Source organism: Pristis pectinata, chromosome 15 (assembly GCF_009764475.1).
Source record: "Pristis pectinata isolate sPriPec2 chromosome 15, sPriPec2.1.pri, whole genome shotgun sequence".
Lineage (NCBI taxonomy): Eukaryota > Metazoa > Chordata > Chondrichthyes > Rhinopristiformes > Pristidae > Pristis > Pristis pectinata.
The window spans coordinates 11288785-11306567 of NC_067419.1; the positions used below are offsets into that span (position 1 = coordinate 11288785).

The 17783-nt window shown below is 41.9% G+C and overlaps 2 protein-coding genes across 4 annotated transcripts in view; one reads left to right on the forward strand and one right to left on the reverse strand.

The window, feature by feature from the left end:
• Positions 1–103: 103 nt before the first annotated feature.
• On the reverse strand, positions 104–16609 carry cdpf1 (cysteine rich DPF motif domain containing 1). 3 transcript variants are annotated; one of them, XM_052029978.1, is made up of 5 exons: positions 16488–16582; positions 8878–9042; positions 8166–8275; positions 3561–3672; positions 104–447 (listed from the first exon to the last, which is right to left on the reverse strand). In XM_052029978.1, the coding sequence occupies exons 3-5, from the start codon at positions 8273–8275 to the stop codon at positions 316–318; spliced, it is 354 nt and encodes a 117-aa protein (XP_051885938.1). In that variant the 5' UTR covers positions 8878–9042; positions 16488–16582; the 3' UTR covers positions 104–315. The 3 variants fall into 3 exon arrangements, with proteins under 3 accessions (XP_051885938.1, XP_051885939.1, XP_051885937.1); XM_052029979.1 differs by lacking the exon at positions 8878–9042 and adding an exon at positions 14666–14787 and having other exon boundaries at positions 16488–16579; XM_052029977.1 differs by lacking the exon at positions 8878–9042 and having other exon boundaries at positions 16488–16609.
• A 109-nt stretch (positions 16610–16718) lies between these two features.
• nampt1 (nicotinamide phosphoribosyltransferase 1) overlaps positions 16719–17783 on the forward strand; it is a 34474-nt gene continuing 33409 nt past the window's right edge. The window contains exon 1 of the mRNA XM_052029967.1: positions 16719–16942. Within this exon, the coding sequence (XP_051885927.1) occupies positions 16889–16942 (54 nt within the window). The 5' untranslated portion in view covers positions 16719–16888. The remainder of the gene's footprint in view (positions 16943–17783) is intronic.

The following is a 17783-nucleotide window of genomic DNA, read 5'->3' on the forward strand; positions in this document are numbered from 1 at the left end:
ACATAAGCATTTTTCCTCTTTTGGTTACTGAGTCATGGAGCTGTTACTACACTCTTGAATACCAATACTGTTTATTGATTGAAAGTAAACATGATAAAACGGCTTTGTTTATTCATTTATTTTTCCAATATACTTGAAATTATTTACAACATATTTTCTGCAGAGTAGTTTTGCTGGACTTCTTCATAGAAAATGTTTTCAAAAGATAGTGTGATAATCTTTTTATTCACATAAGAAAAAGCTTCCCATTGGATGTATTTCAATGTAAAGGATCGACTCCCAGGTTTTCTCATTAAAGCGAATCTTGTGCTGTGTTCAACCCAAGGACTGAGGCTTTTGCTGCTGCTGCTTCTTCTCTAGGTCCAACTGAATCTCTTCAGGGAATTGTTCAATGTGCTTCTTAACACAGGGGATACAGAATCGCTTTGTATAGAAAAGGCTACATTCCTGAAGGGATTATTAAACAAATATTATGGGGAGAAAATCAGTAAGTGGAAAAAATGTTTTTCTAAAGTATGAATATGATATTGTACCCTTCCCACCACCACTTTGCCACCCCGATCCCCATCTTACAATCTTTCTCAAATACACACATATCTGGGTCCACTGACTCCATCCCTTCAAGGCATTCAGCTTTTCCAAGTTTTTAATGCAAATATCCTTACTGCCATGCCATATGCATTCCTCTGAACTCTTGTTGAAATTGCAATTGTTATTTTACAAAGCATCAGATAAAGGTGGTCAAAGTTATGATTTTGAAGAACTAGGGCTTTTCGAAAGGGTGTCATGGTACACTGGTCAAATGTCTGGTTTTGTGGACAGAAAGGTAGGAGATAGGAAGCAGAGGGTGGTGGTTGAAGGTTGTTTCTCAGAAATGGAGGCCAGTGACTAGCGGTGTGCTGCAGGGGTTGGTGTTGGGACCCTTGTTATTCGTTATTTACATAAATGATTTAGCTGTGAATGCACAAGGCTTGATCAGTAAGTTTGCGGATGACACAACATTTGGAGGTTCGGTTGATAGTGAAGAATGTTATCACAGATTACAGGGGGGTCTTGATCAGTTCAGGAAGTGGGCCAAGGAGTGGCAAATGGATTTCAATACAGATAAGTGTGAGGTGATGCATTTTGGAAAGTCAAACCAGTATAGGACTTTACGTTAGACTATTGTTTATTGACTACAGCTCTGCCTTCAATACAATAATTCCAAGCAAGCTTGTCACCAAACTGCGAGACCTAGGACTCAACACCTTCCTCTGTAACTGGATCCTTGACTTTCTAACAAACAGACCACAATCAGTGAGGATAGGCAACAATACCTCCGGCACGATTATTCTCAACACTGGTGCCCCACAAGGCTGTGCCCTCAGCCCTCTACTCTACTCCCTATACACTCACGACTGTGTGGCCAGATTCTGCTCTAACTCCATCTACAAGTTTGCAGATGATACCACCGTTGTAGGCCATATCTCAAACAGCGATGAGTCGGAGTACAGGAAGGAGATAGAGAGCTTAGTGGAATGGAGTCATGACAACAACCTTTCCCTCAATGTCAACAAAACTAAAGAGCTGATCATTGACTTCAGGAAAGGGGGTGGTGTACATGCATCTGTCTACACCAATGGTTCTGAGGTTGAGAGGGTCGAGAGCTTCAAGTTCCTGGGAGTGAACATCACCAACAGCCTGTCCTGGTCAAATCACGTTGATGCCATGGCCAAGAAAGCTCATCAGCGCCTCTACTTCCTCAGGAGGCTAAAGAAATTTGGTTTGTCCCCTTTGACTCTCACCAACTTTTACCGATGCACCATTGAAAGCATCCTATCTGGATGTATCACGGCTTGGTACGGCAACTGCTCTGTGCAGGACCGCAAGAAGCTTGCAGAGAGTTGTGGACAGCCCAGCGCATCACGGACACCAGCCTCCCCTCCTTAGACTCTGTCTTTACCTCTCGTTGTCTTGGTGAAGCAGCCAGCATAATCAAAGGACCCCACCCATCTAGACATTCTCTCTTCTCTCCTCTTCCATCGGGTGGAAGATACAGGTGTGAGGGCACATACCACCAGACTTAAGGACAGCTTCTACCCCACCGTGATAAGACTATTGAACGGTTCCCTATACAATGAATGGACTATGACCTCATGATCTACCTTGTTGTAACCTTGCACCGTATTAAACTGCACTTTCTCTGTAGCTGTGACACTTTACTCTGTACTGTTACTTTTTTTTACCTGCACTTTGTACTAACTCAATGTAACTGCACTGTGTAATGAATTGACCTGTACGATCGGTTTGTAAGACAAGCTTTTCACTGTACCTCAGTACAAATGACAATAATAAACCAATAATTGTACTATGAATGGTAGGGCACTAGGGAGTGTCATGGAACAGAGAGACCTAGGAGTACAAAGCGGCATCACAGGTAGACAGGGTGGCGAGAAAGGTGTTCAGCACGCTGGCATTCATCAGTCAGGGTATTGAGTATAGGAGTTGGGACATTACGTTGCAGTTGTGCAAGTCGTTGGTGAGGCCACACACGGAGTTACTGTGTATAGTTTTTGGTCACCTTGTTATAGGAAAGACGTGGTTAAACTGGAAAGAGTGCAGAAAAGATTTACGAGGATGTTACCAGGACCAGGAGGGCCTGAATTACAGGGAAAAGTTGGCCAGGTTTGGTCTTTATTCTTTGGAGCATAGGACAATGAAGGGTGATCTTACTGAGGTTTATAAATTCATGAGAAGCATAGATAAGGTGGATGGTAACAGTCTTTTCCCCAGGGTAGGAGTCCAACACTAAGGGGCAAAGGTTTAGGGTGAGAGGGGAAAGATTTAAAAGGGACTTGAGAGGTAACTTCTTCACACAGAGGGTGGTGAGTATATGAAATGAGCTGCATGAGAAAGTGGTTGAGTCAGGTACAAAAGTATCATTTAAGAAGCACTTGGGTAGGTCCGTGGAGAGGCGGATGAGAGGGATATAGGCCGAATGCAAGAAATTGGGACTAGATGGGTGGGCACCATGGTCAGCATAGACCCATTGCGCGAAGGGCCTGTATCCGTGCTGTATGACTCTATGGGAAAGGACCAATTCAATGAAGGCTTGCAACTCCAAACAATGACAAAGCCATTTGAAGAGGGGGAAAGCAATAAAGTTAGCATAAGATCAGGTCAAGAGCAGACAGATGAAGTCCATGTACAACCCAAGACTTTAAAATATAGAATAGGGTCAATAGATGAGGAAGGAAAACAGAATGCCAAGCAACTCGAGAAGACCTTACCAGTTGCGGGGCAACAAATGCCTATTAAAACAATGGAAAGCAAGGTCAATTTAAGGGATTCTAAAGAAAAAGGCAAATTCACGTAAAGTTCTTTGAAAGACCAAGACTGGTTGTGCAAAAAAGGGGTGAGGAGAAATAATGAAAAAGGGATGACTTCAAACTGAAGTCACCAGTTCAAAATACCAACAAGAGGGAGGAGCAAGATTCACACTGCACTTCCAAAAATATATTCTGTTCAGCATGAAGCTAATGGTTTTGCAACCAATGAGGAAGAAATTGTGATAAACTTACTTGTCCAACACATACAATGTTGTTGCAAAGACTACAGTGAGATCCAATTATAAGAAATTTGTCCTTTTGAGATGTGAACGGATCATTCATGGTGTAGCACTCCTCCAGCAGTCTATGCAAAGAAAAATTTGTACAAAACATCGAATGGGTGAGTAAATTCTTACGTCCAATTCAGCAGAAATCACAATTTTTTGGTTCCAATGTGAATTTCCAATGTTGGTTCAGCTTCTATACAGCAAGCTCATGCTACTCGGTCTATTATCTTTAACTTGTGTCATTCTGCCAAACTAGTTATCTAGCATTATTTTGCACATAGTAAACACCACAATACCCAATAAAGATAATAAAAATATTTACCGACTACAGAATTATATTTATCATGTTGACACCATGTCCATGTCATTTATTGCTAAATGCCCCTTTCACAAAACAAATTTGTAGTCTATTAAAAGGTTTCAAAATAATTTCTTCTTGGCTTTCAAGGCAGACAGGTTGTTGCAAGATACTGTATGTGAAGGAGGGGGACACATGGACCTTTATCACTGTGTGCATCTAATGCAGATTTACCACTTTCTATAATTCTGTATGGAATGGTGGAAACTTTATGGAATGACAGAAACTTTATGGAATGACATGGATTCCTGTTCCAAAGACCAAGAAATAAAAATGATGTAATAAGGTTTCTAGAGTATGAACCTTAATTAATGTAATGGCAATGGGAAGCAAAGGATTACATGGCCAAGAAATTCTCTGACACAGCACAACATTTAAATTTACTACATGTGGGAATTTAAGTAGAATGCCCACTGAAGGTCCTTTGCAAATGTTCTGCACAGTTCCTGAGTGCTGTCTGCATAGGGTTTGCATGTCATTCCTTCCTATAAGATGAAACCCAAGAGTATAAATGGCAGTGATGCTTCACTCCCTGATGAGCTCAATGCTTTTTATGCCCACTTTGAAAGGGAGAATAACACACCTGTGCAAATCCCCACAGCATCTGGCAACCCTGTGATCTTTGTCTCAGAGGCTGACATCAGAACATCCTTCAAAAGGGTGAACCCTTGCAAGGCATCAGGCCCCAGCAGGGTACTGAAAATCTGTGCTGACCAACTGGCTGGAGTATTCAAAGACATCTTCAACCTCTAACTGCTGCAGTCGGAGGTTCCCACCTGCTTCAAAAGGGCACCAATCATACTGGTGTCCATGAAGAACAGGGTGAACTGCCTCAGTGACTATTGCCCAGTAGCACTAAACTACTGTGATGAAGTGCTTTGAGAGGTTGGTCATGGCTAGAATTAACTCCTGCCTGAGCAAGGACCTGGACCCACTGCAATTTGTCTACCGCCACAACAGGTCTACTGTGAACACAATCTCACTGGCTCTCCACTCAGCTTTGGAGCACCAAAACATCAACAAAACATACGTCAGGCTGCTGTTTATCGATTACAGCTCGGCATTCAAAACCATCATCCCCTCAGTACTAATCGACAAGCTTCAAAATTTGGGCCTCTGTACCTTCCTTTGCAATTAGATCCTCAACTTCCTTATCAGGAGACCACAGTCAGTGTGGATCGCTCGTAACATCTCCTCCTCACTGACAATCAACAAAGGCACATCTCAAGGATGTGTGCTTCACCCACTGCTCTACTATCTACACTCATGACTGTGTGACTAGGCACAGCTCCAACGCCATCTATAAATTTGTTGATGACACCACTGTTGTTGGCAGAATCTCAGATGGCGACGAGGAGGCGTACGAGAGTGAGATAGATCAGCTGGTTGCATGGTATCGCAACAATCACCTCGCACTCAACGTCAGCAAGACCAAGGAATTGATTGCGGACTTCAGAAAGGAGAAGTTGGGAGAACACACACCAGTCCTCATTGAGGAGTCAGTGGTGGAAAGGGTGAACAGCTTCAAGTTCCTGGGCGTCAACATCTGAGGATCTATCCTGGGCCCAACACATTGATGCAATCAGGAAGAAGGCACGCCAGCGGCTCTACTTCATTAGGAGCTTGAGGAGATTTGGGACTTCACAAAAGACTCTTGCATTTTGACTGGTTGCATCACCGCCTGGTCTGGAGGCTCCAATGTGCAGAATCAAAAGAGGCTGCAGAGGGTTGTAGACTCAGCCAGCTCCATCATGGGCACAACCCTCCCTGCCATCAAGGACATCTTCAAGAGGTGGTGCCTCAAGAAGGCGGCATCTATCACTAAGGACGCTCACCATCTGGGACATACCTTCTTCGTGTTACTACCATTAAGGAGGTGGTACAGGAGCCTGAAGACCCACACTCAAATGTTTCAGGAACAGCTTCTTCCCCTCTGCCATCAGATTTCTGAACGGTCCATGAATCTCTGAACACTACCTTGTTATTCCTCCTTTTTGTAACTTGTAGTAGTCTTTATGTCTTGCACTGTACTGCTGCCGCAAAACAACAAATTTCACGACATACGTCAGTGATAATAAACTTGATTCGGATGCGTATTTGCACTGAAGCCACTGGTCATATTTCTAACACACGACTGATTTTATGCATGCAATATTCTTAAATTCTGGAGCAGGTCATGACTAGAAGGTAACTGGGCCTCCATCTTCGGATCCAAGGTATCGATCTTCATTGATATGTTCTTTTTTCATCTTCTCATTCATAATGATCCCTAACTATTCCCACCCTCATTCTCTGCTGTCTTCCAGGCCCCTTAATTTTTACTGTCATCCTCCTATTTTCTCCAGTATTGCCACCTTTTATCCGATCCATTGATCTCCCTGATCCTACTGCTAATATTCTCTCCAAGATTATATCCATGGTATCTTCTGCCCCCTCACAAATCATTTCAACACCTCATGTTATTACCAAAAGAAGTTCCGCCCAATTTCACCCATTATTCCGTCTCCACTCCTGCACATCTCCACTTCCCTTCCCCGTCCTCTAACAGTTTCCTCACTAGATCCACACACTTCTCATCCCCTGAACCACATTCCCACTCCATTAGGATGTGCTCTCCAGCACTCCCCACAATTTCCACTCTCTACAATGTTGAGAAATTACTGACGAAATGGATTTGAGTGTGACAGTGCAAGTAATGCCACTGAGATACACTGACAGTCAGAGGGAAGTTAAAGTGTGAGACTGTCAGTGAATGGGGAAATTGCAGTTCGTATAGCACAGCACAGAAATATGGTCTTTAACCCACCGAGTCCACGTCAACCATCAAATGCCCATTTACACTATTTTATTCTCCTCACATTCCCATCAACTCCTCCTGGATTTTACCACTAATTGAGCAATCAGGGGTAATTGACAATGGCTAATTAACCTGCCAACAATTTTAAGATGTGGAAGGAGAACGAAGCACTTGGAGAAAACCCAAATAGTCACAAACAGAACATACAAAGTCCACATAGACAGCAACAGAGGTCAGGATTGAACTCTGGTCACTGGAGCTGTAAGGCAACAGTTCTACTAGCTGCACCACTGTTTTGCTCTGGAGTTACTGCAATTGAACATGGAAATTTCTCATGCACAGTCCAGGTAGGTCGTTGTTGTTTTGGCTGCCTTCACTCATCACCTATTCCTCAGCTGCATGCCACGTTGATGGTTATGAAAAATGCTCTGCCGAAAAACTGCAGTGCTCTTCAGGACACCATGGTAGCTTGGTAGCTCAAGTGCAGCTGACATGGTAGACCACTGCAGAAGCAAGGGACCATCAGTGATACTGTGATACCAGGTCCAGGTACTCAGCTATAACATGTGTTTTCATAACATGAACTGGATATAACGTGATTTTGATCAGGAACTAGAGAACCAGTTACTTTGAAAATTGATAAGTAGGAAAAAAATGTCTTTGGGAAAAAAAATGTTTACATGTAACACCTCTCTCTCCCACCCCCCCCAAGTAATCAGACACCATTGTCTCTTACATACAAACACAGGTTGCTAGTATCAGGGCAGGACGCCATTGGAAATTGATAAGCAATAGCTTCTAATAGTTACACAAGTATCAATAAACAATGTAACATACAGCCTTTAGTATTTTTAGCTTTCAGTAACAGAATAAACTTGTAGCAATTAAAAACATATTTATATTTGAAAAATAACTGTTATTGGGAGTCTAGCCCCTAACCCCCTTTTTCCCATTGACACAATTGTATTTATAGTGTGATTTTCTCTAATGCGAGGTTTCTTAGCAACACAACTGTTGCTTTTTAGCAGATCTACCTGTTGAAATGAACATCTACCTGACTGAAATGAACAAGTATCAATGGCTACATGCCATCTAAACACAAATCTCTTTTGGTTAAGGGTGGAGTTGATCTCCCATTTCCACAAATGCAATATGCGTACAGTCAACTGCACCATGAAACACTTCAACCAATGTAGAGTTGGCTCCATGCTGTGGAAGCCATTTTGGTACCCAGATGGGAACCATAGTACCCAAACAACTAATGTAACTGATCCAAATTTTGCACCTCTGATATCTGAATAGTAAGTGTATACTTTATATAGATGATAAGGAACCTCTACAGCCTTTGGCTCTAAATGGGCTCTAGAAGGGCCTGTTTCCATGCTGCATGACTCTAAATGTGAAAAGTCACTCACACAATAGAACGTGCATTTGGTGGTTTTTGTCCATGGTAGTTAAACGGTGCTCTGAGTCCACATAAACTACATTCAAATACTCCTTGCTCTGGCTCTTCAACAGACTTCATCTGAAATAAAGGTATCAAGAATCATTTCAAGTTCATTTCATTTTATACTGAAGATAACAGATTTCCATTTACATACACTTTAAGCACATACATTTAATATCCCATAAAGGCCTAGAATTGACAGGTCACATCTTGGAATTCAGCTTCAATTTCAATTATCGTAAATAGTTCACTAACTTCTGTGAATTAAGTTATTTCACCTGAATTCACAACAAAAGTTTTGTGCTGTTACTGCCCTTTGCTGAATTATTGGTGGGACATAACACTTGGCATCCATACCAATCTATGAGTAGAGAGAGCAGATCATGGGTCTAATTTTTTAATTGATCTTTTGTAAAATTTGCTCAAAACATTTCTGTGGAACATTTGAGTGAAGCGCTGGGATAGGAAAGTGAAAAGGATTTGCTTCCCAAATGTTGAATACCACTGACTCTCTGGCCTCCAATAAAGTATGGTATGGTAGCCTTTTTACTGCTGGCCAGGCAACATTCAAATTTTCTTTTTCTGAATGGGGTTATTTTTCCAATGGAAGAGGAAATGGTAACTCTCTTTTAGGTGTGTAATATTTAAATATTAAACAGCTTTAAAAGAACAAAACTCACCTATGGTATTAATAATGCCCAGCTCACTCAACCATCTCGATATCAAATGTATATTGCTTCCTATGGACAAGCACATACCAACGTTGCAACGTTGTTCTATATTTGTAAGCTCAACAAGAAAGTGATGACAAATCAGCAATGTTCTGAAAGCCTCCTTGCTACTGCCTAGAACAATGTGAAAATAAATTTGTACTCAGCGATGTATATTGAATGTGCTCTTCTACACAAGTCAAAACTACCAAAGAATTAACTGTTCTTGTCCTGTCACCCCCTTGCTCAGGTTGTACAAACATTGTGGCTGAATCATGTCTGACCCAGAACTAATTTCATTAACACATCCAGTAAAAGATTTCTCCTTTGAGATTTTCAACAACAGCTCTGTAACTCAGGAAAACAAAATGTCCCAAGATGATTCAGAGGATTATTATCACACAACCACTGATGCTGAGCCACGGGTGAGCAACAGCTTGGTTAAAGAAACAAGTTTTTAGAATGCCCTAAAAGGGGAATGAGTTGATAAGGATTAGTGAGTGAATTCCAGATCTTAGAGCCTGAATTGCTTAAGTATTAGTGAGGCAAAGGAAGTATGGGATATGAAGGAATTTTCAAATGTTGCCCGACAGTGTGATTCTCTGTACCCTTTTAGAAAATTGTACACTTGTGGGTGTGTACACTTTGTTCATGTTTGCTCTTCGTATTTGATCGTCTCTTTCTTCTGGAATTCTCACTTAAGATGATCTGTGCTGACATTAGACGTATACATTTTAGATAGGAAGATATAATTCCTTTTTTTTAAATCTTATAGTGACACATGAAGCGGCCATTTGCCTTATTACATCCATGCTAGCTCTCTGGGAAGCAATCTCATTCCCTCTTATTTCCCTGTATTCCTGCAACTTAGATCTCTCACACATGCCCATCATTTCCCTTTAGATTTTTTCTGTCACTAAGTGGAAATTTACAGAAGCCAGTTAACCTACCAGCATGGCTTTGGGACGTGGGAGGAAAGCCATGCGATCACAGACAGCACTTACCGTCAAGGTCAAATCTGGGTTCCTAAAGTAGCACTAACTTCTGTGCCACCTTGTTGTCTGTAGCAATTATTATTACAATTTGATACACAAAGTAAACAAAGCAAAAATCAGAATGCAAGTACCAAGTTCAGTTTTTTTTAAAGAGATGATTGCCTCTGTGCTGGTCTCACACCATAACTAATGCAGTGCGTTTTAAGGATTAGATCAATATTTTAATGGTGTATTTTAATCTAAACTACATTTTATCCAAGACATGGATGTTTGTCAAGGAAACATCATTACAAGATCTTTTGATATTGGAGGAACACATGTCACGGAATGAAACAAGAATTATTAAGAATGGTCATAAAACTGTGGCAAGAAGAATTTAAATAAAAATTGTTTTTACTTTGTATTAAATAGTTTATTTATAACTAATCATGAGCAACTGAGGTTGCATTTGATGCGTAAATGTTATAATTTGCTGATGACTAATATGGGTCCCCTCCAGGTTAAGACAGGGTTCCATTCCCGTGAAATGCTTGTAACCTGAGCAGTTTACAAGTCGGAAACGTGGCCACAAGCAGAGTTCTGAGTTCCCACTCGGCAGAATATACCTGCAACAGCTTACAAATTCATCCCGCCGTACGGGCTGTACATAAGCTGGGCACTTGTATATTGGGGAGGACCTGTACTGAAAATATTCAAAGTGCTTCATTGGAAGAAGTAAGATTTATAACAAGATTTCTAATGGATTTTACAAATGTACAGTACAATTGGTAACAGGGGCTGTAATTCCATTGACACAGTGACAAAGATCAGAAAAATTCAAAGTATGTGGTTACTTTTTGTAGTGATTATATTCTCGTAACTGTTTCTAGTGCATGGATCAACTTTATTATCCACATTTCCTTTTAATTTTAAACTTGGTATGTGTTTCTTTCTGAAAACCTCAAGGAAATATCAGCAAATTTAGATATGTTTGCCTTTATATTTGTGCAATAATATAGATCATGATTAGCTGAAGGCCAGTACTGATTTCCATCATGCAAAATAATGACACTGGCAAGGAGAAAATAACTTGTTTATTTCTACTGCTTTCTGTCCTCCTTTTCATGCTGATGTCACATTTAACAGTGTTTGCCCTTATCTTATGTAACAACATTTCGTATGATATCTCACCAAGACCTTGGAAAATTTAGATAGGTGTCTTTCACTGGTTTCCAGTCAACTCTGCACATTACATTGGAAAAAAATTTATTAGATTTCCTAAATGTTTTTTTTAGAAACACCCTGACTCTGTCAAATCACACTGATTTTTTTTGTCCTGTTTTCATGTCCTTAATGATGGATTCCAGCTTTTTACCATCATGTTAATGGTCTATTGTTCCGTACTTTTTTCTTAAATAAGGCTGTCTTTATTTGAAAATTTTAATTACTTCTGTCACATTACCTTTGCTCTTCTCCTAAATTTGGAAGTGCATTTCAAAAGTATTTCCCCACCACTCTGTGGGGAAAATCGTTCCGTTATATGAACATAAGAAATCACAGGAGTAGGCCATCTGCTCCCTCAGGCCTACTCTATCATTCACTTAGATCGTAGCTGACTTTTACCTCAGCACTACTTTCCTATTTTAACTCCAAATCCTCTGATCCCAATATCCAAAAATCTGTCAATCTCCATCTTGAATATACTCAGTGACTGAGCCCCCCATAGCCTTCTTGGCTGGAAAATTATGAAGATTCACCGCCCCCTGGCTGAATAAATTTCTTCTCAACTCAGTCGTTACTATGACCCCTTGTTCCAGACTCAATAGTCATGGGAACCATCTTCCCTGCATTCACTTTGTCAAGTCCTGTGAGAGTTAATCTCTGAACCAAAATGATCTCAGTTCTCCTCTCACAGGATCCCAGGCACAAGCCTTGTAAAAGTGGACAATGCAAGAAAAAGACACCAGTGATGAGATTTGAGTTCAGGTTACAAGCAGCCTTTTTAGTTTGTTCAAATTAGACTTTAGGCTTTAAATATTCTACTCCTTGTTCCTCTTTACAGGGATGCACATGCAAAAATATTTTGTACAGCTCTTCTCTCCAGAATGGCTGAATGACAAACATTTTTAAGATTACAATCAAATTATTTTCTTTCTGCTTGCAGTTGAGACCAGAAGTAGGATGAACTCAAGAGGTGGTTAGAATGTGAAATTTTCCACAAGTACCAATCAAGGTTAATGGCATAAAAGTATTTAAAGCCATAAAATAGAATAAAAATAAAAATTGCTTGAAATACTCAATAGGTGAGGCAGAATTTGAGGAATAAGAAACAAACCTTCACTTTTCAGGATAATGATCTTCTGCAGAGCTGGTAAAAAAAAATTACATGCAATAGATTCTGAACAAGCAAATAGGCAGGGAAAGAAGGCAGATGAACAAAAGGTTAGGTTTGTAAAGCAATGAAAGATAAGAGAAATGAAATGATGAAAGAGATGACAGTGCAAGGTAAGGGAAATGGCACGTTATAAAAACAGAAGTGCCTAGATGAGGGATACAAAGAAATAACAGAATAATTACCAACTGGAGAAAAATTAGGAACAGTAGGTGCAATTCAGAAATTAAATATCAATATTGAGTTCAAAAGGCTGTTAGAGGCTTGATCAAAATACTCCTTCAGCTTACAATGAAATGAATTAAGAAAGCACAGGACATTTAAGACAGAGAAATGAGAGTAGCAGGGAGAAGTAAAATGATAGATGGTGAGAAACACTGGGTCATGCTTGCTACTGAATAGAGGCTTTCTATAAAGCAACCACACGTTAAGTTTGGACTCACCAATCTAAAGGACACTAAATTGCAAGCAGGAAACAGACTAAATTAGAAGGATAAGTAAATTGCATTTCACCTGGAAGAAGTGTTTGAGATCCTGAACAGTGGGAAGATGATAACAAAAAAGGTAAAGTTGCATCTACTGCAGTTACACAGAAAATGCCATGAGAAGGAGATGACGTGCTGGAGATGATTTAAAAGTGGACCAGATTGTGGAAGCGGATAAGGAAAAAAAGGAGGCATAGGAAAAACATGTTTGTTGGCGACATGAAACTTGGACTAGCAGAAATGACTGACAATCGTATATTGAACAACACACACAAAATGCTGGAGGAACTCAGCAGGTCAAGCAGTATCGATAGAGGGAAATAAACAGTCGACGTTTCAGGTCGAGACCCTTCAATCAGGACTGGAAAGTAAGAGGGCAGAAGCCAGAATAAGAAGGTTGGAGGAGGGGGAGGAGCACTGGCTGGCAGATGATAGGTGGTGGTGGTGGGAGGCAGGTATGTGGGTGGGGGGGCTTTTATTGAGTTGGGGTGGAATGAATAGAAGAATATATTGAGGGGGTGAAATGAGAAGGCTTGTGAGAGACAAAAACATCCATTTCCATGCTGTAAATACATCATAAAAATGATAGTGGGACAAAATCACAAGAGATTCTGCAAATGCTAGAATCTGGAGCAACACAAACAAAATGCTGGAGGAACTCAGCAGGTCAGGCAGCTTTTATGGAGAGAAATAAACAGTTGACGTTTCAGGTCAAGATCAAGGGTCTCGGGTTTTATTAATAACAACATTAAAACATCACGTCACAAAGCACAATTTTTGTTTGTTTTAATGCTCGATTCCCAACGACACTTGTCATAATGCTTTTTGTTTCCACCTGTGACACTGGAGCAAATTATGTAAATTAATGCAGCTGGGTAGTATGACTTGAGAAGTGAATAACATGAATATCTCTTTCCCAATGAACATACAGGCTACCAAAATAGAATATTAAAGCCCACAAATATTGTTAAAGAAGCAGAATACACAACAATCAGGTCAAGTTACCTGCAAACTTTTTTCTGTCAGGATATATTTACTGAAAAGCAACTTGATGAATGAAAGCTTTATTTTTTTTGAGGGTGACAGCAAAGTTATCAGAGACTGGTTATGTGAAAGTGCTGATAAAGATGAAGTAAGATAGCACTAAATTAATCACATATTCAGAAAAATAATTTGAAAGTCATTGGATTCCTTCAAGTATGTGCAATAACTGTGGTTACAAGAACAAGGCCTCGAGTTATCTACTATACATAATCTGAGTTATTTAATACATGCAGTTCCAACTTAACAATAACAAAACCTTGGAAGCAGATGATAGCCCCACTAAGATCCTAAAATTGGGCTAAAACTGAAGAGCTTCAGTTATAACCTCATTGTCCACGTCTAGGAAGAGGTTTAAAAAATCATGAGGGGCATAGTTATGGTGGATGATCAGTTTTTTCCCCCCAGGATTGGGGAATCTCAAACTGGAGGGGATAGGTTCAAGGTGAGAGAGGAGAAACATTTAAAGGGGACTTGACAGGTAGCTTTTTCATACAGAGGGTTGTGCATATATGCAACGAGCTGCCAGAGGAAGTGGTAGAAGTGGTACAATTACAACATTTAAGAGATATTTAAACAGGTACATGGATAGGAAAAGTTTAGAGGAATAGGGGCCAAATGCAGGCATATTAAAGACTAGCTCAGGTAGGTAATTTGTTGGGCGTGGTGTATAACTCTACAAGTCTATAATGTGTTCAAAGCATCCTTGAAGAAATGCAACATCCCCATAGACTTCTGGAAATCCCAGGACCACTCAAAGTGAAGCAGCATTATTCAGGGTGATTTGACAATCTTAAGTCCGTGCATCAGGAACACATGGAGGCCCTGTGTAAGAAGACCATCTCAGAAACTAACTACTCACTCACCCTGTAAGCCGGTACCTGCCCAGTGTGTGGAAGAGTCTGAGGTTCCCATATTGGTGTTATTAGCCATCTCAAAACTCACAAAACCATAGTGGAAGTAAGTCATCTTTGATCCCAAGGACTGCCTAAGAAGAAAAACATACAGTGGACAGCATGGATTTGTTCAGGGAGAGTTGCATCTGACTAATGATTGACTAATGCGTGTCATTGCACTATGCAACATTTTTTGTTTGCTTTAATGATTACGAAGGTCTACACCACTTGCCAGAAGGTTTTATGTTTCTATTGGGTAACAATGGGCAATTGTAGGTCATTTTATGCAGTTTGAAATGATTCAACTACGTGGGAATAAGGAGAGGACAATGCATTTGATATAGTCTACGTGGATTGTTGCAAAACTTTTGACTAGGTCCAACATAGCAAGCTGATTAGAGAAGGTATAAGACAAGGGATCAAGGGAAGAGGGACAAATTGGATCCAAAATTGTCTCAGGAACAAAAATCAAAGGGAAGTAGTTAATGGGCATTTTGCAACATGATGACTGTTTCCAATAGTGTTTCACAGGGCTCAGTATTCAGTCCCTTGTTCTCAATAGTAATATATTAATAGCTTAGATATAAATGTGACAGGCACGGTAAAGAAGTTTGTAGAGAGAAAAATTAACTGTGGTTGAAAGTGAGAGGAATAACTCTGTAACGCAGGAAGATACTGATGGTCCGGGCAGAGAACTAGCAGGAGGAATTCCATCCATAGAAGTGCGAGGTAATACACTGAGGAAGGACAAGAAGAAAAAGGAGTACACAATGAATGGGAGGATTCTGAGAGGAACAAGCTCAGAATGTAATACCAGAGGTAGTAAGACTTGTGATTAAAGTGGTTAAAAAGCACAGGAAAGCTGGAGGAACTCAGTGGGTCAGGCAGCACCTATGAGGGAAATGAACAGTCGATGTTTCGAGTTGAGACTCTTCATCAGTCCCTTGCGAAGGATTTCCAGCATCTACAGTCTCCTGTGTTACAGGAAATCCTTTCCTTTATTGAATGAGGCACAGAACCAAACTCCCTTTTGGTTCTTTTGCCATTAACCCTCACCAAGGTGTAACTTACAGAAGTCAATAAACCTACCATGACTTCTTCAGGATGTGGAAGGAAACCAAGTGAGAATACAAACTGCACATTGATAGCACCAAATGTCAAGCTCAAACCCAAACCCAGGTCCCTGGAACTGTAAGGCAGCATCATTTGCACCACCCATGCCGCTTAGGTTGAGAGAGGACAGCTATTCGGCACTGAAATGAGAAACGTCTTCGTTCAAAGCCTGGTGTTTTATTAAAACTCTCTACATCAGAGGATTGTGGAACTTGAATCACAATGTGTTCAAAACGGAGAGCCATAGATTTTTGTACATTAAAGATGCTTTGCACTAGTCGTCGTTCTGTTTATTTTGAACACGTGTGAGTTATGTGTTATCCCTGCTAATTAAAGATTGTTAACGCGTTCTCGCCTTGTAATGTACTCTACTGCAAACTTTCATGGCATTACTAACAGCGATAAACTTGAAGCCTATGTAGATAAGGCAGGAAAGTGGGTTTGTGAGACAATATACTATTGAACGATGTTCTTCAGGTGTTTTTATTCAGTCGGGATCTCCGGACCGGCGCCGCTCCGCCGTTAACCCAGCGGAACGGCACACACGGCAGGGGCTGGAAAACTGGACCCCGGGCGTTTGCTCCGTTCCTCTCTCCACAGAGGCTGCCTGACCTACTTCCCCTCCCCACTTCAAACGACAGCCAGCCTGCTCCCCCGCAAGCGTTGACCGCCATCCTACCTCCGGCGCCACGCAGCCGCCATCGACGGTGTCAGCTCAGGCCGGCCTCGACGGCGTCGCCCACTCTCGCGAGAGTCAGGGCTGGCAGAGACGTGATTTCCTTCCTCCCTGCTCCCCCCGCCTTTTTTTCTCTGCCGTGACATCACAGCCGTCACCGACCATGTGTGACGTCACGGGACGGGTGACCGCGCTCTGGCGGTGATTACGCGCGCTGCCGCGTTGCTCCTCCTCCTCGGCCGCTGGCCCCGCCCCCTCCCCCTGCCCCGGGCCTGGAGGAGGAGCGGCACACAGGCCGATGCTGGGCCACTCACGGCAGCGGCGTCAAGTAGTGGCGGCGACTTCGGCTCCTCCGCGCTCTTGCTCTCCCCGGCCCGTCGCCCGAGCGGAGCGGACGGCTTGAGATGGACAGCCGAAACGGCGACTTCAACATCCTGCTGGCCACGGATTCCTACAAGGTAGGCGGCGCGGCGGCCCCCCGGCCCCGGGCACGGCGCGCTGCAGGTGTCGGTGAACTCTCACCGTAGGCCGCGTTACCCCCCGATCGGAAAGGTTAAGCCACTATCGGTCGGGCGCTGCCCCCACACACATGCTCTCTGCCCAGGAGAGATCAAGTACCCCGAGGATCTAGGCCTCAGCTCGTTGCCCCAGTCAGGGGTTGGGTACGGGGGGGGACTGCCTACCCCTACCTGTCGGTGCCCCCAGCAGGGCGATGGCAGAGCGGCGGCTGCCGCCCTAACTTCATGCTGCTGGGATTCATTGGAGGTGTCTGGTGGGTGGGGGTCCTATCCCGTCCACAGGTCCCCCTGAAGTACAGTGCAGACCGAATCAGGGCATCAAAACTGAAAGCTCTCTGAATCACAGGCATTTGCTCATTATGTTTCGCTTGCGTTAATAAATTTGATTCTTGGAAAAATGCGACTCACATCCGTCAATGTTGCCCAGTTTTAGAGGGGGTGGGTGGTGGGGGTGCAGTTTCATGATTATCAGGTCCAGCGCACGTCGTCCTGAACTTGTGTGACACATAACGAAAATCATTCACGAGTTTCGCTGAGTGGGGTATTTCGCCGAAATGGATGAGGCAACTTTTTTGCTTGTGGTTGTAATTCCAATAATTATTCAAGCAGGAATTGAAACTCCTGCCCATTTTAATATCGCATTGTTTTTGTTAATTGTTTTATTTAAAAAGTAAAATCGCCGCTACTCTTAACTTTTAAATCGATCTTTATCACCCCCCCCCCGATAATTTCTATGATCTTGTTTCATAAGTGCTAGATTTTAATTCTAACTACATTGTCT